The 25,518-nt window shown below is 44.8% G+C and overlaps 1 protein-coding gene across 1 annotated transcript in view; it reads left to right on the top strand.

Annotated features, from left to right (window-relative positions):
• Positions 1-23,695, top strand: part of ube3c (ubiquitin protein ligase E3C) — a 43,166-nt gene extending 19,471 nt beyond the window's left edge. The window contains exons 14-24 of the mRNA XM_066688039.1: positions 163-389; positions 3,156-3,260; positions 3,613-3,700; positions 6,067-6,164; positions 6,304-6,436; positions 7,341-7,588; positions 14,460-14,672; positions 17,620-17,808; positions 18,352-18,418; positions 20,000-20,130; positions 22,608-23,695. Coding sequence (XP_066544136.1) covers positions 163-389; positions 3,156-3,260; positions 3,613-3,700; positions 6,067-6,164; positions 6,304-6,436; positions 7,341-7,588; positions 14,460-14,672; positions 17,620-17,808; positions 18,352-18,418; positions 20,000-20,130; positions 22,608-22,778 — 1,670 coding nt within the window. The 3' untranslated portion in view covers positions 22,779-23,695. The remainder of the gene's footprint in view (positions 1-162; positions 390-3,155; positions 3,261-3,612; positions 3,701-6,066; positions 6,165-6,303; positions 6,437-7,340; positions 7,589-14,459; positions 14,673-17,619; positions 17,809-18,351; positions 18,419-19,999; positions 20,131-22,607) is intronic.
• Positions 23,696-25,518: the final 1,823 nt, after the last annotated feature.

Here is a 25,518-nt window from a genome sequence, read left to right as displayed (position 1 = left end):
GACAGACAAGTGAAAGCATTGTTTGGCTCGGTGGCTGTGCTTGAGATCCACTTGGCTCTGATTGCTTGAGACACAGTTGGCCTGTCCATGTGGCAGTATGACGCAAGTCTTGCAGGAATGTGCCAGCTGCCAGTTTGGCCTCACGCGTCCCGTGTGTTGCAGGGCAGAGCCAGTCCTCCATGATGCCCTTCACCCTGGTCGAGCTGGTCACGCTGTCCCGCTGCCTGAGGGACGCCTGCCTGGGCATCATCAAGCTGGCCTACCCCGAGACCAAGCCCGAGCACCGTGAGGAGTACATCGCCGCCTTCAAGAGCGTGGGTGTCAAGACCAACACCGAGATGCAGCAGCGCATCCAGGCCGAGCAGAAGCGCTGGGTCCAGCTGTTCAAGGTGAGCTGAGCTCCCAGTGAACGATGTAGTGGAACATTCCTCAAGCGATTTCGGGTCTATTTTTTAATTGACCAGATGTTGCGCTCCTCTGGTCGATGTGTGTTTGATATGTCCTTCTCGTTGTGACATGAGGTGTCAAAGCCGAGTAGTTAAATCCCACAGCACACAGTCTGTGGCGATGAATACATCTCTTCGTCAAGTGCCTCTTTCATGGACAAGAGTGGATTAGCCCTGAACCCTTGGTCCTAATGTGCACCTAACAGTCTTCTCAAATTCTGTTTTGAGACAGCAGGGGATAAATATCATGTTTGACTAACTTTTCACTGCAGTCTAATGAGAAACAAGTAAATGGAAAATCGCAATATACCACAGTATCGAATTGCAGTATTTGGTGTATCACTAAACATAATCGCAATGTTATCGTATCGTGATATTGTATCGCCAGGTCCCTTCCAATTCCCACCCCTAATCTATTCATACAGGGAAGGCTACAGGAATAGTTTCACTGCAGCCATGCTTTTCAGTTATTTCCTTATTTTCCTTCTATCCCAGGGCAAGAATATAATTTGTCATCTCCCCTCTTGCCCATCAGAAGGAAAAGCAAACCACCAACTCCCTTCCCAGCAGTTCATGACCACAAAATGCACTAATTTAAAATAAATAGGATTGTGTATTTCATTTAATTTAAAGTTTCTAATCACACAGGCCCTAGTGCTTAGGTTTCAGCTGATCACAGAGCCCCGAGGGAAACAATTCTGCTTGTTGGTTTGTTTTTTTGATGCTGAATTGTTTGTTTGACTTGAGGGTGAGCACTCTCTCCTCTGGTTCAAAATATTCATCAAAAGGAGTTTTTAGTTCATAGTGGTTTTTGTTCTCCTAAATTCAAGTAATTTAGACTAAAGGTACAAAATGCAGATGACATCAGTGTTCATTTATGGATTTATTTATGCATGTATTGATTGGAGGGTTCAGGCTTTTGCAGGGTCATCATTTCTGTTGGTGACTTAAACCAACGTTCACCAGTATGACTGAAGATTTCTTTTCCATGGGCCACAGGACACGTATCGTTCATCTCTCGGTATGCTGGATTTTTCAAAGAGGATTATAATAACCAAACAAACAAGTTCCAGGCAATGTTTTTCATCTTCTTCATCAAAATCTGTAGATTTCCTTGAATCTTGTGTCTTAAATGTCTTAAAACAAAGGTATTATTATTATTATTCATAATAGTAAGTCCTTATGGTGAATGACATCAAGGTATACGAGAAGATCAGAGTCTAATCTCAATAGCTGTGTCTTAAGGGTTTGACTCTGGCACCACCAGCATATAAACCCAACTAAGCAGGGTGCTGGAGGTGCTGGCGAACCTGGCTGCGGTAGGAACTGGTTCTTGGCCCACTCTGGAGGTGGACCTCTCCTCGTGTCGCCCTGCCCTGTAGGAAGATGCGGAGATGCTGCCGCAGGGTGAGCACAGGAGGTGTAGAAACACGGCTGAAATTTCATAAAAGGCTGGTGCCGACACCTCTTGTCAGCTGACACGGCCCATTAAAGGAGCGGGCGCAGCGAGAGACGCATTTTCCAAATTGAATGCTAGATTTACAGTGAGTTTAATACCACTGACCCCCCTCACACGCTAATGTTTGGTTGGAGTCATCGGCTGTCCCTGACGATCTTTTATCACTCCTATTGTCAAGCTATCTATTTAATTGAAAGAAGTTAATTGAATGAAAATGATCAACTAAGCTCGTATTAATATTGCTAATGGAACTTTCTTCTTGGCCATGTTTGGAGAAAGATGTCACGCTGGAGTTTGGGGAGAGGCCCATTAAGGCCAGCACTTAACCCGATGGGCTAATTAAGGAATGCTTATTCATTCGACAAGTCAGGGGGAAGCCACAGTCCAGCCCAATCGGGTTGATTTTACAGCGTTTTGCACTTGTGGTTATTGCCAGCTCCAGACGGCTCCGGTTTGGGGTTGGAGATTGATGGTACGGGTCGGAGAAGATGAGGGCTCGGGAGGAATTCTCAATTGCGGTGGTTGGGGGTGTAGGCTGGTCTTGGGTCATTTTGTTTAACTTCAGTAGGGTATCCATCCGGTTAATATTCATATAGGTTTATATAAATATGGGTATATCATCCGAATTATGAGTGAAAGAGGGATGGTGTGGAGGCCTGGCCTGCGATGGCTGCGATGGCTGGCTCCAGAGAAAGTCCTGGTCTGTACCCTGGGCACGGCGCTCTGCCTGCTGTTGTTGCCGTCGCAGTTTACCTTCGAGCACGGCTCCAGATCAGTAGCTGATGTCAGCAGTCTTGGCCTAATTAACGAGGCTGTGCGTTTCCAGATGATTTGAGTCATTTTTCTTTTATACTACCCATAAATGGTGCGCTAATGATGGAATGCTCAAATTGGCTTTTAGCAAAAGCTTCTAATTGTATTTCTTTGCATATAAACAGTGGCGTTCCTTTTTTCCAAGTACCTCGAGTACAGCGTGGAAACATTTATTATCCTTAATGCGAGGAATGGCCTGCACTTTGATTGACACACAAGAGTTATGCTGTTTCCTGTTAGATCATCAGCAAAATATCTTCCAAGGAAAGTTCAAGTTCTTTATACAAACATACACAAAAGAATGTGTGTGTGTGTGTGTGTGTGTGTGTGTGTTATTAAAATCATGGATACAAATTCAAGAGAAATGTAAGACTTATTGTCTGTGAAATAGCGCTTGCCTGGTGTGTGTGTCAGCTGAGATGTGGTGTGTTTTACAGGTCATCACTAACCTGGTGAAAATGGTGAAAGCACGGGACATTCGCAGGCCCTTCTGTCCATCTGCTCACTGGCTCTCAGGCGAGGTGAACATCAGAGCTGATAAGGTGAGTCTTCATTGAGCATTCATAACCTTCCCTTTCCTCACCGTTAGCAACAGCTGGAGATGGCCCTGAAACCGGCCATGCACCAGGATTGGTGAGCACGTTACACGCTGAACTGGATTCTTAGCTGAAGCCCTATTTAAAATCTTTTCTGACTATTGAGAGTATTGATATAAACCCCGCAAGGGCTTCTCTGATTGTTGTTACTGTAATTGATAGATTAGGCAGTGGGTCCCTATCTGTAAGGCTGGGCTGTTAATGGGTTGGTCTGTGCAGGGGACTTTACTATTGTGCTAATTATTCCTTTACTAATTTTTCCCCATCAATATTGACTGTTTTCTCCCTGCGATCCCAGGTCACTCAGCTGTATGTCCCCTCAGCCCGGAACGTGTGGAGAATCCGACGAATGGGACGCATCGGGCCCCTGCAGTCCACTTTAGACGGTGAGATCGGTCTATAGGTGGTTGCTGGCCAGCCCTGTTCCTGGAGGGCCCCACTGCTGCAGGTTTCATAGGGCTCAGAATCAGTGGCCCTCAAAGTGGTCCCTGTGGGGTCCGGTTGCCTTGCCTACCACATCTTGGAGGTGTATTATATTATATTATGCTGGGATTTCTTAATGTTACATTTTTTTCCTTGGCTTCTGCTGTCAGGAAGGTGGTGGATAAATAAACAAAAAAGAAAGAAAGAGAAAGAAAGAAAGAAAAAGGGATGTGATATGAATAGAGTGCTGAACCTTGTGTGACCCTGGATCTCGTAGCAGGCCAGATATATGCCTGTACACAAACTTCCTTGAGGACCCCTGTGCCACATTCTACATCACTCAATACTGTGAACACTGAGCACGTTGGTTTTCACTCATTATGCCCAATCCTTGAATCGTTTTTAAGTAGTCAATGGTTGGATAAGAAAAACGGTAGACAATGTGTGTCCAAGGTCAACCAGCCATTGCAAATGTTGCTTTTTGTTCCTCTCATCAGATATTAGTTACTCTTTTCATAGTGTTATGCGATGGAGACAACAGCTGAGTTGCACACATTCGTGTTATGAAAACTGCTCTTGGTTACTTTGTTTTTTAATACTTTTGTTGAATATAGTTTCTTGATAAATGCTTTGCGGATGAAGCATCAAGTTTTTCAAGGTTCCATTCACAATGAAGTGCTGCGCTAAACATCTGAATATGAAGTAATAAAATGAAATTGCATTTGATCCGTTTGACAGCGACCCTTTTTCATATAGCACTTGATTCATATGGGCTGTGGGTTCTCTGCTGCTGTCCCTGTGAGGCCGGGGGCTTCAGGAATGGCTTCACTGTCTCCAGTACAGCTGTGACTGAGGAATTGAGTCCTTTCTGAGTCCAGTGGACACAGCAGATTGACCCTGTAGAGGTTAGAGCTGTGCGAATGTTTTAAATGTGGGGAAAGAACAAAACCAAATGAAACAGAGCAAACAAGCGAAGCCCCGAGGTGAGAGAGGGCGGCTCTGCTGCGCTTTAGGACCGTGACCAGGTGAGCCTTCTGAATCCTGAGGGCACCCCCACTGCGCACGCCTTTGTTCCCTCGCCTCCTTTGAAGTCAGCCAGCCGTTCCTTTGAAGCCGGGCCTTGTTTGCCTAAAAGTAGTAGAGCCAGCAAGATGGTGTGAAAACAAGCAGATAACAATGTGCGTATGATTTGCTTAATGCCACTTGACTCCATAAGGGATAAAGTCAATTAGCGCGAGAGAACGGCCTGATGAAGCACACGCAGCCCCGTGTTTGTTTGGCCTTTTTCATTTGCTTAAATGGACAGCCACTAGAGTGATAAATGGGCTGTGTATTGACCGCTGCGGCCCATATTTCTCCTCCAAGATGGAGCCTTGATGGAGAAATGCGGATTGAATTGACTAATTGACCAGAATAATTGAGCTCTAGTAGGCCAGTGGGTGGCGGTGCGGGGGGGCGCTGGTCTGACTCTGCTGTTCTGGCAGTTTTGTGTGGTTTAAAGGCTTTAAACCCTCCGTTTAATATAAAACAAACGCTCCCTTAATGAAAATTGCCCGGCGAGTGGATAAGCGTCTAACAGTTTAGTTAATTAAATTTGTCCGTGGTTGAAAGGAGGCCGCTGTACCCGATTGGAGGAGACGATTGACCGATTTGTAATGGCCTGCCTGTAAACAAGTGGCAGCTTTAAGTATACCTGCCCTTGCAAATTGATCGCCGCGGTTCAGCGGGCACGCAGTCCTCTCCCTCGGCCATGGTGGACCCATCGCTCTCTGCAGTTCTGGCTCCCGTTGAGGGAGGCGTTCACAATCAAATGCATATCTCAGAGCACCAGATTATAGATCTATAAAACCTAATTAGTCTTCTCCTTATAAGTGCCAGAAGAAGTATATACATAGCAATCGGGAGCTGAAAGGAGTATTTCTGTGTAGTTAAAAAGCACCTTTAAGTCAGAGTGCTGTACTGTCCAGGAGGGGCTGTCTGAACAGGTGTGCGTTGAGCAGACCCCTGCAGCTGGCCCTGTGTTGCTGCTTTCAGGAAGGGCAGCCCCCCGCGTGAAGCAGCCAGGTTTATTGATAAGTGTGTATAAAGCGATTTCAATACATGTTGTCTGTCAGAGGTGCAATTAAAGAGCCACATGGTCTCTTACTGTGAGAAGTTGTGCCTCTTTGGTTTGGCAGGTGTGAAGATTTGGTGAAAAATTTAATGCAACATTATTTGTTGACCAGTTGTGTCACTGGTTCGTGGGCGTCTCCCTCATCAGATGGGTTTGTGTCTGTCTGCCTGAGGTGGACCCCACTGACCCTCTCACCTTTCTCTTTCCCTCTCCCAGTCGGGATGGAGCCACCGCAGCTGTCTGTGTCCGAGGAGAGGCAGCTGGCCATCTTGACCGAGCTGCCGTTCGTCGTTCCCTTCGAAGAGCGCGTCAAGGTACACTTCAGTCTCTGCACTGTGTATTCACACTGATAAACTGTTTAATCTGTTTCTGGAGGAAATAAAAACATGTGTGCAACATATATGTGGGTGGGTGGGGACACTTCTGATCCTCTCCGTTCTCCCCATCGGTCAGATCTTCCAGCGACTGATCTACGCGGACAAAAGAGACGTTCAGGGGGACGGCCCCTTTCTGGATGGGATCAATGTCACTATCAGACGCAACTACATCTACGAAGACGCGTACGACAAATTATCTCCCGAGAACGGTATTTATTTTATCTGCGTTTCATTTATAAATTTTTTTCTTCTCCATAATAATTTGGAAAATCCTCAAGAAAGAGACTGAATATGGTCAAACGCCACTCTTCTTCGTCACAAAAATAAAGGCATCTATCAATCTATCTATCTATATATATATAGAGAGAGATATATATGTTTATATATATATGTGTATATATATATTTTTACCAGTGCTGTAATAATTAACCAGAGTAGAAATCCAGCAACAACTAATAATTACATGCGTGTCAATTTCAGCAAATGATACACACAGTAAATATTTTAAAGGGCTTTCTTGTCAAATGAGTTAAATCAGATGAAAAATGATGGCCCCGCACCCTTCATTCCGGCTTAATAAAGACTGGCTTGTGATATCTATGAATGTCTGCAAGTTACTCTAGAAAATAGATCCCCCCCACCCCACATAGCCAGTGACCATAACTGTGATTGATGACCAGTGATAAATCACAGGGAAACTTCTTGTGACCTCTTTATGCATTTTGATTTGAATATTCTCCAAGTCGGGCTTAGGATCAGATTGTAATAATAAGCTTGATTCTACTGGGTTTAAAAGAAGAAGAAGAAGAGATCCGTTATTTACAATTTTGATAACTGCATTATTTCATTATCGGTGACAGATTTATTTAAACATGAACAGGTTATGAAGGGATAAGTTAGTGTTCCTCTGTGTATCTGGCCTCAGTGCAGCTGCTGCTGCTTTAGAAGCAGAGCATGGCAGAAGGAATCATGACGTATTTAAATACTTTATCGTCCGGGTTATTTGGCCACGTACTACGATGAAAACAAAAGCAGTTGGTGTAAAAGAAAAAAGACACAGATTGTGTTTGTCATGGACAGGGAATAAATTGTTTGTGTTTATTTGTGCCTCAGAGCCAGACCTGAAGAAGCGCATCCGGGTGCACCTGCTGAACGCTCACGGGCTGGACGAAGCGGGCATCGACGGAGGCGGGATATTCAGGGAGTTTCTCAACGAGCTCCTTAAATCCGGCTTTAATCCCAACCAGGGCTTCTTCAAAACCACCAACGAGGGCCTGCTTTACCCCAGTCCCACTGCGCAGATGCTGGTCGGTGACTCTTTCACCCGACACTACTATTTCTTGGGGAGGATCTTGGGAAAGGTAGGAAAACGACAGATTGAGAAGGCAAACAACCCGAGTAAACCGATCACACACAAAAACAAAAAAAAAACTCTGATTGGGATCCATTTCCCAGCCAGGCCATGTGTGCAAAACCTGTACCCTTGAGGTCAGTTAACACCGGTTTCTCCTCAACACAAAGAGGAGGGCAAGTGTCTCAATAGACAGGAACAAAAGATAACTAAATGGTTCTTTTTCCACCTTTGCACCATTTTTCCCCCAAAAAAGGTGTGATTAACCCAACATGGCTTTTAAGTTTGAAAGTCTTCATGATTCTGAGCCAAGGCCTTTCAAACAGGAATTATTTGATAGAAAAAACAGGCATGGAGGGCTTTTAGTGTTGATTGGGCCACTCTTTTTGAAATGTGTATTGTGTGGTTGTTTAATAAGTGGGGAAATAACAAAAAGCTGCAGAGATAACCTGTAGGACATGATTTGAGTCACAAAGACTCCTGATGAAACACAGCAGGCTCGTATCGAGGCCTCCGTTGGGAGGAACGAGGTGTCGGGAAGGGCCAGTGTATCCAGACAACAGTGGAGCTCTGTTTCCCCCCAGCAGGCTGGGTCAACAGTGCATAAAGACACTGTTCTCTCCTCTCTCCTTAGTTTACACAGTGCCATTGAGATCTCCTAATCTACACAGCTTTCATTCCCCCCCTCCCCGAGGGTTGTTATACAATATTAGTGTATATGCGTTGCGTTGCGAGTGTGTTTGTTTAAGGAATAAAATAATTGTTGTGCAATAATTCTCTTTTGGTTGGCGACTAATAAACAGTTTTAAAAAATCAATTGGGGGAGCCCGGAGATGCATCTCTGTCTCGGTGGCTTCGATTGGCCGAAATCGCCACTGTGTTGAGTTCAGTCAGCAGTCAGATAGCTCTCTCTCTCTCCTCTTACAGATAGAGATGAGTAGATCTGATGTAATGTATGACCTGAAGTAATAGAAATGCATTTCTTGCTGTATAGTATCACACTGGGGTGGATTTCTTCAGCTGATCTGTTCACAATGTAGGTTATTTACATTGCTCACTGATATGTTAAATGATCAAATAGGTATAATGTTGGTCCTGTATGTATTGGGGTGGAAGAAGGATTCTGTAGATACAATAAGTACTGTATGTGGATTATATTTAATGTAAAGGTTACAAGGGCTGTTTTGCACCCGTAGATCATTCTGTAAATACTGAGTTTAATAGACACAGTGCCAGTCCAACGTGCGTCTTAACTGGGCTCAGTCAGACGGACTCTTTTTCGTCCTCTGTGGGTCGAACCAGCCTTCAGCAATCTCTGATATAGGAAGAGAGAAATCAAGTGTAAGGAGATTTGTTCAGCTAAATGAATTGCCATACCGGGAAGGTAATAGCTCAGACTGGGCCGGCCCCATGACAGAATGCACTTTGTACAGCCGTGTAGCAAAGCGTCTTCTACACTTGCTCCCTTAGTTGCTGTGTATACGATTGTGTAGGCAATGTTATTAGTATACAAAGGTAGGGAGAAGACTCTGCTGCCCCCTGGAGGGCACACAGCTAGGGGCCACCCCCCTCTCCCCCCACCAGACATGGGCCAGAAACTGGACTGTACTGCCCGGCCACATCGTGGTCCCTTTCTTCCTCAACTCTCAGAGCATCGATGGCTATTGTTCACCTCCCACCCCTGATTCTACTATTTATTAGCTCCTAATGTTTTTAAATTTTCCTTAATGCATGTGCTGCTGATTGTTTATTGTGATGCAGGGCGTGGGGGTCATCCCACATGGAAAGAATTACCTCACGGCACTGGTCACTTCTCAATTAGGAATTCCATTAGCCGATGATTCCTGCGTCCTGTTTGTGTAGTGATTGCATTTTACTGGCGCTAAATCAGCCGCCAAGACAGGACATAAATTAGCAGTCAAAGCATGTGGTAATAGCGTTTTGATCTGTTTTACAGTCCGAAGTGGCCGAGTCTATCCGAGACGATTCAGTGTGCTTGAGAGAGTGCCATCATCTTCTTGCCTGTGTGATGTTTTTTTCGTTTTCTTTCCTTTTTTAAGCGGGCTGCCGGTTAGTCCTGCAATTCCTCGTTAATGGTGCAATTAGGGCGGAAGATTAAAGTGGATCCTCCTGTGCAATTAACCGTTTTGCGGGTACCCATAAATAGGTACGGCGCAGCGCTGGGGGTGGCGTATTGATGTTTGTTTAGTAATGCGTCTCAGATGACAGACGGGCCTTTGTGAGTTTTTATTGTCGGGTATTAGGTCACTGCGATGCCGCACCAGCACAGAGCTGACTAATTGAGACATGGGGCTGGAGTTAATTGTAGAAGCACTCTGTTGTCACACAGGGTATTTATAACCCCATCTTTGCAGGGCTTAGAGAGAAAAAAATTCAATAATGAGATGATGACAATAATAATAATAATAATGATTGTAAGAATAATACAGTGCAGTTTACAAAGTTTTGAAATCTTGACGTTTCAAACTTCGATTACACCGTGTAACCAATTTTTAAATAGAGTATAATCGTAAATCTCAAAAACGACTCACTTCTAAATCTTTTGTAGTCATTTTTGTATTACTTTAGTATAAATACACTTTATGTGAAGGAAAATACAAATTTGACCGTTTTCCTCATTGGAAATAGTTAAATTTTAAAATATCACTGTTCTGCGTGCAACAGTAAAAACACCATAATACCATTTTTATTTTTGTTTTATTAGAGGTTCGTTTTTTTTTTAATTTTCAATGTGTTCACGGAGTGCCGGGGATTTGCGTTTCTGAATGGCACCGTTTGTAGCCACACTAGGGCTTCGAGGCCCTTGCAGGAAAACGGGTTTTAATTGGGCCGGTTTGGCAGAGTGATAAGACATGAGCTTGTGAATGAGTTAAGGACTGTGTTAAGCTTGTTTAGCGGTGCCGGTTGTGTTTCAGGGCCCTCTTTCTGTGATTCCACTACAACCTTTATTTCACCAGACAGGTTAATTAAGAAAAAATTTTGAACAAACGGCCTGGCAGGAGAAAAAAGGGACAGGGCTAGGGCTTAGAAATAAATAAAACAAAATTATTAAAAAAATATGAATAATTAAAAAAAAAAAAAAAAAAATATATATATATATATATATATATAAAGCAACTAAATCATGGCAGCAGAACAACAAGGCAACAACACAGTGCAGCAGAAACATAGAACAGCAATAGCAATAGCCAGACCGCAACACAACACAGTATCAACAAAAAAAACACAACAAAGAAAGTGTGGTTGACAGTGGTAGCATGCTACATGTAAGAATTGCACGTGTCAGCAAGAGTGACTGTAATTAAACCCTTCAATGAGGGAATAGATATAAAACTCTTCATTGTAAGACCTTTCTGCAGCGCGTTCCAGTCACTGGCTGCAGCAAACTGGAAAGAGGAGCGGCCCAGGGACATATGCACTTTGGGAACCTTTAGCAGAATGTGTCTGGCAGACCGAGTTTGGTATGTACAGGATGAAGGTTGGATTAGGTGACTCAAAAAGGGGGGAGTGAAGCCTAATAGAGTTTTATAAATAAACATTAACCAATGGATCTTGCGACAGGCATATAGAGAAGGCCAGCTGACAGAGGAATACAGCGTGTAGTGATGCGTTCTGTAAGGAGCATTAGTGGCAAAACTAATGGCTGTGTCGTAAAGAACATCAAGCCACTCAAGAGCACCCTTACCTGCCGACCTATAAGTCTCCGTAATCCAGCATGGCGAGGATTATCATTTGGACCAGTGTAAATTTGGCAGCTGGAATGAAAGAGGAGCGATTCTGAAAAAGGAAACCAAGTCTAGACTTCACATTTACCTGCAGCTAAGATATGTGAAGTGAAAAGGACAGTGTATTATCAAGCCATACTCTGAAATATTTGTATGAGGTAACTACCTCAAGCTCTAGGCCCTCTGAGGTAGCAATAATGTCAGGAGGGTGGACAATTTTCTTTCCAAACCACATTACTTTGATTTTGGAGGTGTTCAAAACCAGGTTTAAGGAAACCAGCTTTAACACAAAGAAAGCTTTGTTGCAGAGAGCTTAACACTAAGTCCGGGGAGGGGGCAACTGAATAAAGGACTGTATCATCAGCATATAAATGAATAAGAGAATTTCCTACTGATCGGGCTGTATTGTTTATATAGATGGAGAAAAGTGTGGGGCCTAAAACCAAGCCTAGAGGTACTCCCTTGGTGACATGTAGGGGTTGAGATAGTGTGTGTTCTGATTTAACACATTGGACTCTTTAGGAGAGGTAGTTTGTAAACCATGCCAGAGACTGCTCAGAGACACCAACAGACCTTAGGTGACCTACAAGAATTCAATGGTCAACCGTATCAAAGGTTTTGGCCAAGTTGATGAAAATAGCAGCACAACATTGCTTTGAGTCAAGGGCAGTGATGACATAATTTAAAACGGTTGCAGAGACCCAACCATAACCAGGACAGAAATCAAATTGCACATCGGAAAGTATACCATAGACATCATGGAAACCAGTTAACTGCTTCTTCACAAGTTTTTCAAATATTTTGGATACACAGGGCAAAATATAAATAGGTCTATAACAGTTTGGATCAGCTTGATCACCCCCTTTAAACAGCGGACGAATCATGGCTATCTTCCAAGCTTTGGGAACTTCTGCAGAGTGGAGAGACCGGCTAAAGATGTGGCTCAGAAATTGGCTCAGCTATGATAGGAGCGGCTGTTTAAATTCTATGAGCTCAGAGCTGTTCTAATTTGCCTCTTTGTGTGTGTGTGTGTGTGTGTGTGTGTGTGTGTGTGTTTTTTTGGGGGGGGTAAGGCAATCAACTATTGCACTGTGAAAGAGTGCTTTAGTAAATGACAGGTTCATGCAGTAAGCAGCAAAAGTGGGGTGATATTTATTTGGTGCTTAGAAACACACATGGTGCTTTTATTGATTCCAAATAAATATTGTGCCACGTGTCCCTGAATAGATTTCACAGCCAAAAGGGTTTCCATACCTTTCCCCAGCCGGGTACAAACCCACTGTACAGAGAGAGGTTTTTTACCTTGGAAATGCCTGCTTTATTAGTAGCCTTAAAAAATTATCTTCCAAAAACATAAAATATAGTTGATTATTGTTATATTGTTTCAGAAACTGCAGTTGTGTAGTTTAACATACACTGTATAACTTATAAAGTATAACATACACTTCTTATGAGTAAGATGGCATTGGCTCTTCACACACAGGGCAGTTAGTAGTGTAACGGCTGTTTTAAACCCTGCAGTCGACATGGTTATAGTGTACCTGTGACTGGATAAGCAGATAACTCAAGTCATTGGAACCTAAACTGTGGGCCAAAATACACAACTGTCCAATTTTCTGTGTTTATCTGTGGATAATCGGGCATCGGTGGAAGACTTCAGACCCGGATCGTCTGTAACGTTGGAGCTACAATAGGAAAGGCCACCGTGTTCCTCGTACGGCTGCAAGGGGGCTCGTACTCCACGCTCGCTGGAGAAAGTTCAGTTTTGGAAGGCGGGGGGAGTAAAAACTACTGATTGATAGTGATGCGTTTGAGCAGGATTATATTTTTTTTATTGATTCTTAATGTTGTAAATTAACAAATTTATTTGGCAGCTAACAGAAGACGCCTGTGATGTTGATCGCGTTTATTCTCCTGATGGTGGCCGCGATTTGCATTAATTGCTCTGCCACGGCACTCACTTATATTAAAAGGCTCACACTGTAATTAATCCTTTTTATTCCAAGTCATTTTGGCACCATTTCTGGCAATAAACAGACATAAATAAAAGGGCTTTGAAAAATACGCTCCCATTTTCTTTCCAATATACTTACTGCGATACCTTTATGGCGTGCTGTTATTGATAGGCTTCAAGGGGCAAGCGCTGCATATGGTCTGAAATAAGGGCTGCTGGGAGAAATGCTAAGTGGATTATTTTGCATAAAAAATAGACTGTGTTTGAAGTTGCATATGTAACCTGTGTTTAGAAAACACTGTGATTGATGGTGCTGTGTGTGTTTAAGATGCATGCATTATGGAAATGTGTTAAATTTATAATCCATTTAGCTGATGTGGTCAGGGTTTTTAGTGCAATCATTTATAAAGACCTGTATATTTTAATGCTTTAAAGGTTTAAATGTGCTCTTTTTAGGACTATTCCAGTACATTAGCTTTCCATTTTATGACTCACCTGCTCAGCTCCTGTACTTGATGGCAGCGAAGTTCAAGGTTAGGATTTGCATGAAGTTTCTCTCTGGGCAAATTTGGGCCCGTGTAGATTTAAACTGCATTATCATGCTTGTGTGTGTATTAGGTTCAATACGAGAGAACTCTTCAGGGTACCTAGATATATTTATATATGTGTGTGTGTAATTGAGTCTTGTAGTGGTATTCGAGGTCGACTCGGGGGAGAGTGGGAGAGTGGGAGAGTAGTTCAGAATTCAGGAGTGTCTATTGTAGTGTGGTTAATCGCTCCCAGCATATTTGCATTATTTAATTTCTAATAAATCTGTATGTAGTGCCTATATCGGTTGTCGTTTGTATGTTTTGAACAATTCACATATTTATAGGGATGAGATCAGAAGCTTTTCTGCAGTGAAATGGAAAAGGGATGCTCTAAATCAGACTGCTGCTGATGGCAGTAGAGATGGATATATTGTGTATTGCGGTATTGTGTGTGATGGGGGGCTGTGAATACCAGGTCTCACTTTCATGATCACGTAGTCGGGTGGGGGGGATATCAACACAATCTCCCACAGAGTATTTCGCAAAATGCATTTGAATGAAGCCAAGACTGCCTGAGATATTAGCATGACTGCCCCTGTGTCTCTTTTCATATCTTGAATGATTGATTTCCTGTTCCATCTCCTTCGTTAGGCGCTTTATGAAAACATGCTCGTGGAGCTTCCATTCGCCAGCTTCTTCCTCTCCAAGATGCTGGGGACGAGCGCGGACGTGGACATCCACCACCTGGCATCCCTGGACCCCGAGATGTACAGAAACCTGCTGTTCCTCAAGAGCTACGAGGAAGATGTGGAGGACCTGGGGCTGAACTTTACGGTGGTCAACAACGACCTGGGAGAAGCCCAGGTGAGCTGGGTGCCCCGTCTCTGTGCATCTCTCTCTGTCTCTGTTTGTGTCTCTCTGTCAGTGTCCTTCTGTCTCGGTCTCTCTCGTGTCCCTCTCTCCTGTTAGCAGTTGCTGCTTCCCTGACAGCGACCCGTTAATAATTAATTCCAATCCTGGGGCCTTATTCAGAGATAGGAGAGATAAAGCACGGGCTGCTGTCGCTGCGATCTTTGTGCAAGTCTAGCCGGGGGACTGCGGGGGGGAAACGGCTCTGTTGACCTATTCCAGAAATATTAGGTGTCAATAACAAGCAGAGCCATAATTATCTAAGAAAAGCACAACTGATAGCGTAGTGTTTCTCAATTTTGTCGTTTTCTCTCTCTCTCTCTCTGTCTCTCTCTCCCCCACACCTGACTGTTTGGACAGCGAGTGGCGTATGTGACATTAACGGGAACCGCGCTTCTTCCAAAATGTCCAGTTTACCGCCTGCGGGCGCTGTGTGCTTAACGTCTCGCTGTGCTATTAACGGCTCTTTAAATATGCTTTACCTTGTCATTACAATGCAAGTCCTCAGCTGTTTGATTTGGGAGCACATGGCAAATACAAGTCCGAAAACAATTTTTCAGAGATTAGGCACACACACTCGACCACGCCACCCTATGTTTGCCCTCGGGCACTGGCCAAAATAAGCACAAGATGTGTTTTCGCAATCGCCTCGGCTCTGAATTCCAAGGAAAGCGAGTCTTGTTCAGATACAGTATTGCGTTCCCTGCGTTCATTTGTGTCACAATATAGTTATTAAGCGGAATCTTTATTCAAGGCTGAGTGTCATGGTTTAATGGGCGAGAACGCGCAATGTTCTGTGTATGTACAATCACACAAGAGTAGCCAGTTGCCGTAGAAAATAAATCATCCCCATGAGGATCATGAAGGGAGATCGCAATAGTTCACAGCAGTCCTGATAGCCCTGATAGTCACTGGAAGCTCGTTCTGCAACCATGGGGGGCAATAGAGGAGACAAAGTAAACATTCCCTGGGTGGAATCATATACACGTTTGGGTGATTTTTCCATCAAATTAGTCATGATTAACCACAAGGCAGGACTTGCAAAAAATGTATTGCGTTTCACCAGCTGGGCCACTGGTTTTGAATACCGTGAGTCCCAGCTGGATATTTCCACGCACTCTGCAGTATTGATCACAAACAGTCGGCACTAGGTTCAGCCCCCTACCCCCCCCCCCCCGGCCAGCACGTCAGGTTATCATGGACAACAGGAGGTGGGGGGTGAAATCACTGAAGGACCAAACTGTCTAAAGCTGCTTCGGGTTCTGCAGTCTATCTTCATATATCTTTGACCTACAGCTTTATATACTGAAGCTAATTAATCGGACAGGATAGTTACTCTTTTAAACTTATATACAATGCCCGTGCCAATGTATCAATTAACCAATTGTCCTTGTGAGAAACTGTAGCAAGGTCTTTTAGCACTCGGGGGTGAAAAAAACCTGCCACTGCAGGCAAGCGTGCTGGTCATGCTACTGGAAGTATTTCCATGTTCCTGAGACATAATTAGGAAGACATGGAAAGCAAGTCACAGGGATGCAGTGGCTCAGGACGCTGGCAGGGGGCTGCAAAACGGCACAGTAGTTATTTTGCCAATTACAGCTGCTCAGAGAGGTACCCATGCTTCTCTGGGTCTGGACTGGAAGGTAGCCATTCTGCACGATCCATTCAAACGCTCAGTTTTGTTCTGGGTCTAGCATCCTGTAGGCAAGTTGTCACAGAGCACTTTTACACGTTTAAAACAAAGAGAGGATGGTTACAATGCAGGTAAGAATGAAAATCCTGCTGATCAGTTGTTACGGCACAGGAAATATATAATAAAATGCCTATCGGTATACAGCGAATAGAGGGCGATCTATAGAGGAATAGATAGAGGGGAGGGGAATAGAGGGGAATTTGTTGGAATTCTCACACCCAGTGTCAGGGTTCTCTGGTTAAGGCACCTCAAGTCAGTGGAATGGCACCCACTGCGCCCAGGATAGACCTGGGTGCGACAGAGCCGGATACACACAGCAGACATGGGCACCACATGGTCAGGGAGGCGACGATTAGCAAATCAGTGAGAGACAAAAGCAGAGCAGATGTGTGTGTGCGTGTGTGTTTGGAGATGGGAGTGGAAGGAAGGAAGGTAGAAGACATTACTCCTCATACATTTTCAATCAGATTTTCAAGGATCCTCCATGCTCTTGGCAAAAGCTTTGTTCAGAACACCCCCTCCCACTGCTCACTTGGTACAACAGCCTTCTTGCTACACTTTTGGGAAATGCAGTGAGGCTTGTGTAGTTATGTATATAGCAGCATTGTGGAGTTGTGGTCAGGGCTCTGGACTCTGGAGCAGAGGGTTGTGGGTTCAGTCCCTGCTGTTGTACCCTTGAGCAAGGCCCTGAACCTAGATTGCTCCAGTAGAAACCCAGCTGTATAAATGTGTCATTGTATGTCAAAATAATGTGAGATACTGTAACAATTGTAAGTCACCCTGGATAAAGGCGTCTGCTAAGAAATGTAACAGCCCTTTAAGAGGGCTGTCCTAGGCTGGGGGTGCATGATTAAATTCTCAAGACATATTCTTGAAGGACACAAAACCAAAAATTGTTGAGTGCAGTTTGCAAACATAACCGAACATGTGATTGAAATATCGCTGTTATTATTATTGACTTCGTAGCAGACGCCCTTATCTAGGGTGACTTACAGTTTTACAAGGAACATGTTCACAACATCATAAACCACTCCACTGAGGTTTGAAGGCAAAGAGCCAGCAAACAGTGCTGATATGTGGATGTGTGTTCCTTCCCTGCAGTCAAGAATTCACTGAGAAAGGTCAAGGGAACTCTGAACGCTGAACCTCACCTCTCCAGGGGCTTTCAGTTCTGAAGAAGGTAACGACCGCTTGTCTTGCACTTCACAGGTGGTTGAGCTGAAGACGGGCGGCAAGGACATCACGGTGACGACCGCCAACAGGATAGCGTACATCCACCTAGTGGCCGACTACAGGCTAAACAAACAGATCAGGCCTCACTGCCTGGCCTTCAGACAGGGCCTGGCCAACGTCGTCAACTTGGAGTGGCTGCGCATGTTCGATCAGCAGGAACTACAGGTAACGCCCCCCGCGCTCTGGACTGGTGTCCAGCTCTGTCCCCACTGAGAGTGCAAGATACAAGCCTTTGAGGGTAATATTAATACATAATTTTGGGCCTTCCGGGTGATAACGCTGTCTCTCACCACAGATTGAGACCTTGGGTATCAAGATTTACTTCTTTATGCTTACAGGCCTGAATCCAGGACAATGGGGCTGTAGGTGTAGAGACTTTTTAGAATGATTGGAAAGACAGGCCCTAGGTGTTTACCAGAGAAAAACAAAGGTGACCAATGCCTTGACTGTTTGTTACCGACAAAAGGTTCAGAACTGTCTTGGAAAGTCGTGGCTAGTGAACCTGCAACCACAACGTTTTGACTTTGTGGTTGGTTGGTTTGATTTCAGTGCAGCTCGCCAACAGCAACAACCACAATTTAATATAATCCGACTCCTGATAGATAGCTAGGACCTATCCCTCGGCCCCAGACTGGACCCTGGTTGTGAGGAGTCAGGCTTTTACTGTGGTAGCAAACTTGATTGTTGTGTTTTTCCTCACTGGTGTAGGTGCTAATTTCCGGTGCACACATTCCCATTAGCCTTGAAGATCTCAAGAAGTTTACAAACTATTCAGGTAATTAAATGCTATATTGTCTTGTCTGTCTCTCTATCTCTCTCTTTCTATGTGTCTCTGTCTTTCTATGTCTGTCTCTCTCTTTCTATCTGTCCATCTACACCGATCAGCCATAACATTATGACCACCTGCCTAATATTGTGTAGGTCCCACTTTTGCTGCCAAAACAGCCCTGACCCGTCGAGGCATGGACTCCACTAGACCTCTGAAGGTGTGCTGTGGTATCTGGCACCAAGACGATAGCAGCAGATCCTTTAAGTCCTGTAAGTTGCGAGGTGGGGCCTCCATGGATCGGACTTGTTTGTCCAGCACATCCCACAGATGCTCGATTGGATTGAGATCTGGGGAATTTGGAGGCCAAGTCAACACCTTGAACTTGTGATTCATCAGACCAGGCCACCTTCTTCCATTGCTCCGTGGTCCAGTTCTGATGCTCACGTGCCCATTGTAGGTGCTTTCGGCAGTGGACAGGGGTCAGCATGGGCAGCCTGACTGGTCTGTGGCTACGCAGCCCCATACGCAACAAACTGCGATGCACTGTGTGTTCTGACACCTTTCTATCAGAACCAGCATTCACTTTTTCAGCAATTTGAGCTACAGTAGCTCGTCTGTTGGATCGGACCACACGGGCCAGCCTTCGCTCCCCATGTGCATCAATGAGTCTTGGCCGCCCATGACCCTGTCGCCGCTTTTCCTTCCTTGGACACTTTTGACAGGTTCTGACCACTGCAGACCGGGAACACCCCACAAGAGCTGCAGTTTTGGAGATGCTCTGACCCAGTCGTCTAGCCATCACAATTTGGCCCTTGTCAAAGTCACTCAGATCCTTACGCTGCCCATTTTTCCTGCTTCTAACACATCAACTTTGAGGACAAAATGTTCACTTGCTGCCTAATATATCCCACCCACTGACAGGTGCCATGATAATGAGATTATCAGTGTTATTCACTTCACCTGTCAGTGGTCATAATGTTATGGCTGATCGATGTATGTCTGTCTCTTTCTATCTGTCAGTCTATGGTTCTGTCTCTATTTCTATCTATCTTTCCATCGATTGATTGATTGATTTACAGCTGCACGCTACAGGCGTGTTGTTCTGTAATGTAATGAATTGTTACCGTGGACCCTGCACCTTTTTTTGTCCCCCTGTATAATAATAATCACTTTAAACTGAACGAGAGAGAGAGAGAGAATTGCAGGAGTGATTGCCAAGCTACTTTGCATATCACATTAAATGATATACCACTCTTGGCACTGGCCATAGTGGAAACAGAAGAGGAGCAAACTTTAAAGAGGAAGAAGTGCCCCACCCCCCCCCCCAGTGATTCGGTGCTGATACTAAAAGGATAAAGCCTCGACTGCCAGTGAGCGAAAGGGTAGAAAACGTTTTTAATGAAAATATCTTATTTTCCAAGGGATGCTTTAATTCATTTGTAAGCCTTCACTCCCATCTAGTGGCCAGCAGAGCCACCACAGAGCACTCCGGGTGTCGGGACGGTGCAGACGCGCTCTCGGGCAGGGAGGGGCTGTGCGAACACCCCTGTGCCGTGTCTTTATTGTTGTTGTTTTTTTCAACTCTAGGCGGCTACTCTGCCAGCCACCCCGTCATCAAGATCTTCTGGGAGGTGGTGGAAAGTTTCACGGATGAAGAGAAACGCAAGCTGCTTAGGTTCGTCACCAGCTGCTCGCGGCCCCCGCTGCTGGGGTTCAAGGTGAGATACCGGACTGTTGGACGGGCTTCTCCTCGGCCTCACAGCGCCCAGTCTCTCCTCATGGGTTTCCAGCAAACGTACAGAAACGACTACATCGCGATTAAAGTCCCTGTAATGGCCCTTTAATCGCGATTTGAAAGCGCACATTAGGTCATAAAGTGAATAATTATTTCCACATAAGCCTGTGGTGATAAGCACACCCTTATCTGTACTTTTTTTTGGCCCCGGTTTGCAGGTCACAACCCTTCACATTATAATGCGATTTGAGCCCTGGCCCAGTCCCGCAGGGTGTGGCTTTGCCGTGTCGGCTGGATAAATATTGGAGCAAGTGGAGCTGTGTGTTAGCTCAAGTCATACACAGGGTTCGCAGCTGTTAGCCTGAGATTATAAAGCAATTAGGACCCGTTTATCAAGCGACGGGGGGGCGGGGCGCTCTCCCGCGTCACGGGCTGACTAAATATCAATGCAGAGCGGGAGAGGAACGGCCGAGCAAGAGCAGAGAGAGAGAAAAGGCCCGAAGTCACTTGAGTCGAAACGTGTCTCTTCACAACCCATGAATGGCTTTGTTTCGTCAACTTGAGCTGAGGAGAGAACTTTTTTGGAGTGGGAATTGAAATGTGAAATTGAAATTTATGCATGGGATTCCATTAGGGCACGATCAGTTGTCTTTTATTTCCTGGACGCGGAACGCTTGATCTTCTCGGATCGAAACGGGCCCTAAAACATCGGAATCGCGCACTTGACGTTACGACCGGCGCTGAGATCCATTAAGGGTTTTATGCGCTGGGCAGTATAAAAGAGAGCTGTAATTGTCATTTGATGGGTTTTATGGCTTCCCATCCCTCCCTTATGTTGAACATATTAAAATATTTCCAGAAAGCGATGAGCAATGGGAAAAAAAAATCAGATTCGTTTTTGTGTACAGGTGTATATCCAGAGGCAAAAGACGGGCAAGTCCCCAGTTTAATTCTTTTGACTTTGGGACTGATCAGAGGCGGTCACCTGCACGGTGGGACGGCGCTATGCTCGGAGGCTGCCCTTTGACCCGGCCCTCTGTGAGAATGGACGCCTCTTTAATTAGGAGCAGTAAATGTCCAAGGATTCATTAGACAAGAAATAGCACTGTCAGGGTAGGCCATTTAAAAAAGATGATGGAAACCCTTTTCTCAGGAGGATCTTTCTCAGAACGACACCTTCTCAATAAGCAATGATAGTTTAATACGTTAATTGTCAGAAAAATGGGGCTGTTAACGGTGCAGGCTGAGGATCCATTTAACCAGCCCATAAATTTGTGGAGGCTCCTCCGAGTCTTTAAATAGCAGTATCTTCAGAACGGAGGAGGTGATGGTTTGCCAGGCATATGAGGTCTCTTATTCTCAGGCTGAGGGAAGGAAAGGGCTGGAGCGAGCACCGTAAGGGGAGACGTTCATGAGCTTGAGTGTTATTAGGAGAGGGGTCTTCTGCGTGGTTTGGATCCGTTCTTTTGTGTGATACAAATGTTGTGCTTCATTATCTTCTCGTGGCCCTGCTCTCGAGTGTAACGATTCTCTAAGAGACAGAGGTGGTCTCAAGATTAGAGAGAAGTATCCCATTGGGAATGCATTTTGGACTACAATCACTAGAACCAACGTGTGTTCATCCAATAAAATATATCTTCTTTCTTAATGTTACCACATTATGAATAAAGTATGTTGTACATATCACCCCTAGCAAAATAAAATGCTTGCAGTCTGCCCCCTAAACAGCCTAAATCATCCTTTACCCCTCAATCTTGAGGCATAATTTGAATCCATCCCAGTGAGGACAGTTAAAAGATGACTTCTCGATGTCGCAGTGAAGGCCTGCACCCGATCCAGATGGTACCCAGCCCCCCAAATGGCAAATTACAGAGTTATGTTGTGATTTCTAAGTGGTTGGCGGTGGCTTCTGACAATTAAATAAAACTGCCATGGGGTGTGTGTTTTTGTGATTGCTTGGGGAGATCGGTCAATGTTTGGACTTTGTCTAGCAGTTGATCGGGCACATGCTTCACATAAACATCTCTGAGAAAATAACTAAGACTTAATAATGCTGTTGTGTCAAACTATTCTGAAATAAAAGAGTATCCACAAATGTACAGATCAGAGACATACTTTACTTAGAGAATCTATAGCTTGATATAAAGGGGTCCCCGACATTTTTAAATTGTTGGAGTGTTAAGTGTGAATGATTGAATGATCATTTAATCCAGGAGATAACGGTGAGCAAATTGTTTCTTTCCTGCATGTCCAACTGACACATCCATATTGGGACAGACTTACTGCTTCCCAGAGTGTCATCATAAAACAGTCATCATGACATGATAACTGACCAAAACAGAAGAAAGAAAACACAGATAGCTGCTCACTTGACGTGTCACAGGTTCCCATCGCTGGTCTAGGCCAGTAGCAGATCTTGGGTTTGTCTTGCTGAAAATGTCCTCTACTGTGTTTGTCCAGGAGCTGTACCCGGCCTTCTGCATCCACAACGGAGGGAACGACCTGGAGCGCCTGCCCACCGCCAGCACCTGCATGAACCTGCTGAAGCTGCCGGAGTTCTGTGACGAGAGCCTGATGAGGAACAAGCTCCTCTATGCCATCGAGTCTTCGGCCGGGTTCGAGCTGAGCTGAGAGCCGAGAGCCCCTCGCCCGCGCCTCGCCTGCGCCTCGCCCCCGCGGCAGCGCACCCCGAGTGCTGGGTCCGAGAGCCTCGCTGCCTCGGAGAGACAAAACCGACCAACGAGCAAAAATACAAACACACATGAAATCCATTTAGGCAAACCTACAACAATTATTACAGGGATCGCAAGTAAGGGTCGATGCACTGAGAACGTATTCAGTTTTAAGTTGTTTTGTTTTGTTTTTTAATGACCTTACTTGGGTTTAATAAGGACAACGACGACAACGACATCTACGCTGCTTTTTTCTGTAGTTCATTAAAAGAACCAGACGCTGTTTTGGGCTTTGGCTGACAACTGTGTTTTTAGAGAAAAGAAAAGAAAGAAAATGCCAAGTGAAGCGCAGTCTGAAACGGACGAGTATTCACCAAAGATTCCGCTCTGGCTGCGCGACTCCAGGGTGAGTGATGAGGTCACGGGTGTCGAGATGCGTCCGTGATCCTGTGGAGACGGCACTCGGGCCTGAGGAGGGAGACGCCGGACCTGCAGGGTGTATCGCAGGGATCTGAAGGTAACGCCAGACTGTTAAAGCGAACGACTGATTTTACAAAACTGGAAGTCACAGAGAATCTTCTAGTTGTGCGACGAATATAACGGGGATTTCTGTGTTTTGTTTTTTACATTAACATGATATGATAAACGCACCGGTTTTGGCTTGCCTGTAGTGTTATTTTTATTTGGCACTGGTTGGAGTCTGGCGGGGGAGTTGTGAATATGTGTGTGTGTACACTGTTCTTTTGCTGTCCCTCACTCGGTCACCTGTACAGCTCTTTTCTTTCTTTTTTCCCTTTCTTTTTTCACGTGTATTGGAATCCCCTGGGATACAGCTTCAACTTGTGTTCCCCCACTTATTAAAGTGAACAATCAGTCTCTGGTCTCTTTATTCTTGTTGCGAGTCTCATTCGAGTATCCTGGACAGAAGGAAAGCATATGGGCAATATTCTACTGAATACAAAGTCTATTCACACTATAAATTCAATGACTACATCCATATTAATATAGTAACATAGCTCTGCTACTTTGGAAAGGATATTCAATATATCTGTCATATATTGTCCGGTTTATGTTCAGACTGAACATGTTTGTACGTGTATTGTATATTCGGCTGTCATGAGGGTGGCAGTGGAGAGCCAGGCTGACCCATATCGAGTCACACATTCAGAGAAATGACTGCACCCCTTTCTCTCAACATCTAACACCAATGGGAACGGTTTTATAAAAAGAAGCTGCTCATTTACTTTTATGAATACAAATTAGCGTGTTATGTGACACTTCTTTCACTTGGTTCTCTCTCTTTTTTCCGTGTTAGGGTGAACAGATATGTATTGAGTGCTGCTCAGAGCTCTGGACATGCCAGGGCTATGGAATATGGCCAGGTGTAGGAGTTCAGGTTTGTTCAGCGTGCGCTATGCTGTGTAGAATAATTTGATCAGTATCAACCTGCTAGTCAGTATGAATTGAATCGGAAAGGATATCAGGCCTGGAGGGCTGTTTGGAAGTCTTTAGGTCCATCAGCAATATCGAAATCATCTTCCTCCTGCCCAGTGACGCAGTGCCCTTAGACTTTATTCACAACATCACATCACTTCCTCATAACGGAAGCTTCTCTAAGGGGTTGTGTTGTCGCCCTGGGCTGTGCGTTGTGTGTGTCTGTGGTTTCAGTTTAGTGTGTAGCGGGCCGCGGTGAGGTTTGCTGTGGCACCCTGTGCCGACGTTCTGCCTCAGAGTTCGCCAGCCTTTTGACCCATAATGAAGGAAGCATCCAGTGGGGGTTCCTGTGGGCCTTGCAGCCGCAGCACCGGGCAGATGCAGATCAGCGCTGTGTGCATCTGTCACGAAGCTGGTCCGGCCCGCCGTGGCTGTGGAACAGGCTTTTTATTCGTCCTGGATCATTTCCATCTCTGGAATTACTAACCAATGACCCCCCCTCTCTGCTGCTGAAAGCCCTACGTTTGGGGGGGAATTCAGTGCAGGTAATTAGGTCTTAAATATCGACTTCACCCAACAGATATGAGTGATCGCCCTCAATTACATTGTGATTTATTTCTGCCTATTACTTTATAATGGAATGTGGCCGAGTGGCTTAATGCTCGAGCCCATGAGTCACTATATTATATCCAAGGTGTACTTAAGAGCCCTGCAGAGGGAAGAAAGAGGAGGACAGGATTGAAAAGATATCGTGGGCATTGCTCTTGAGCAGTATATGGGATTGGGTTTGGGGTGTTTTATCCACATTTTCTTAGTCACACATGACACACGTGTTTATGGACAAGACCTGGTTTGCATTTTTTGCAGCAAGATCAGCATTTCACACACATAGGTCAGATATCAGCTGAAACAGTGCAGGGAAGCTGTGGTTACTGTTGTTATTCACTTGGATTAGAGGAAAGAAATCCCTCCCCCACCTATAGACACACATACAATACTCCATAATAATAATGCATAATAGTTATTGTTTCTATTAACTGCACCGTGCATGGTAATTGCATTAAGAAACACTGAAATTAGGCTATTTTTGGTTTATAACCTATATAACTAGCTATCTGTCATACAGTATACAATTCAAACTCCTTACCGATGCCATTCATTACCATTAATGTGAGTTAAGCTCTGTTTGCACTGTTTGCTCTCTGTTTTCTGATATCAGAAGTGATTTGGCACAAGGGCTGGCATGTTTGCATTCTATATTAACA

Source organism: Amia ocellicauda, chromosome 2 (assembly GCF_036373705.1).
Source record: "Amia ocellicauda isolate fAmiCal2 chromosome 2, fAmiCal2.hap1, whole genome shotgun sequence".
NCBI classification, from domain to species: Eukaryota; Metazoa; Chordata; class Actinopteri; order Amiiformes; family Amiidae; genus Amia; species Amia ocellicauda.
Note: the sequence above shows the minus strand (reverse complement) of the source record. Positions and strands in the feature narration are given on the sequence as shown.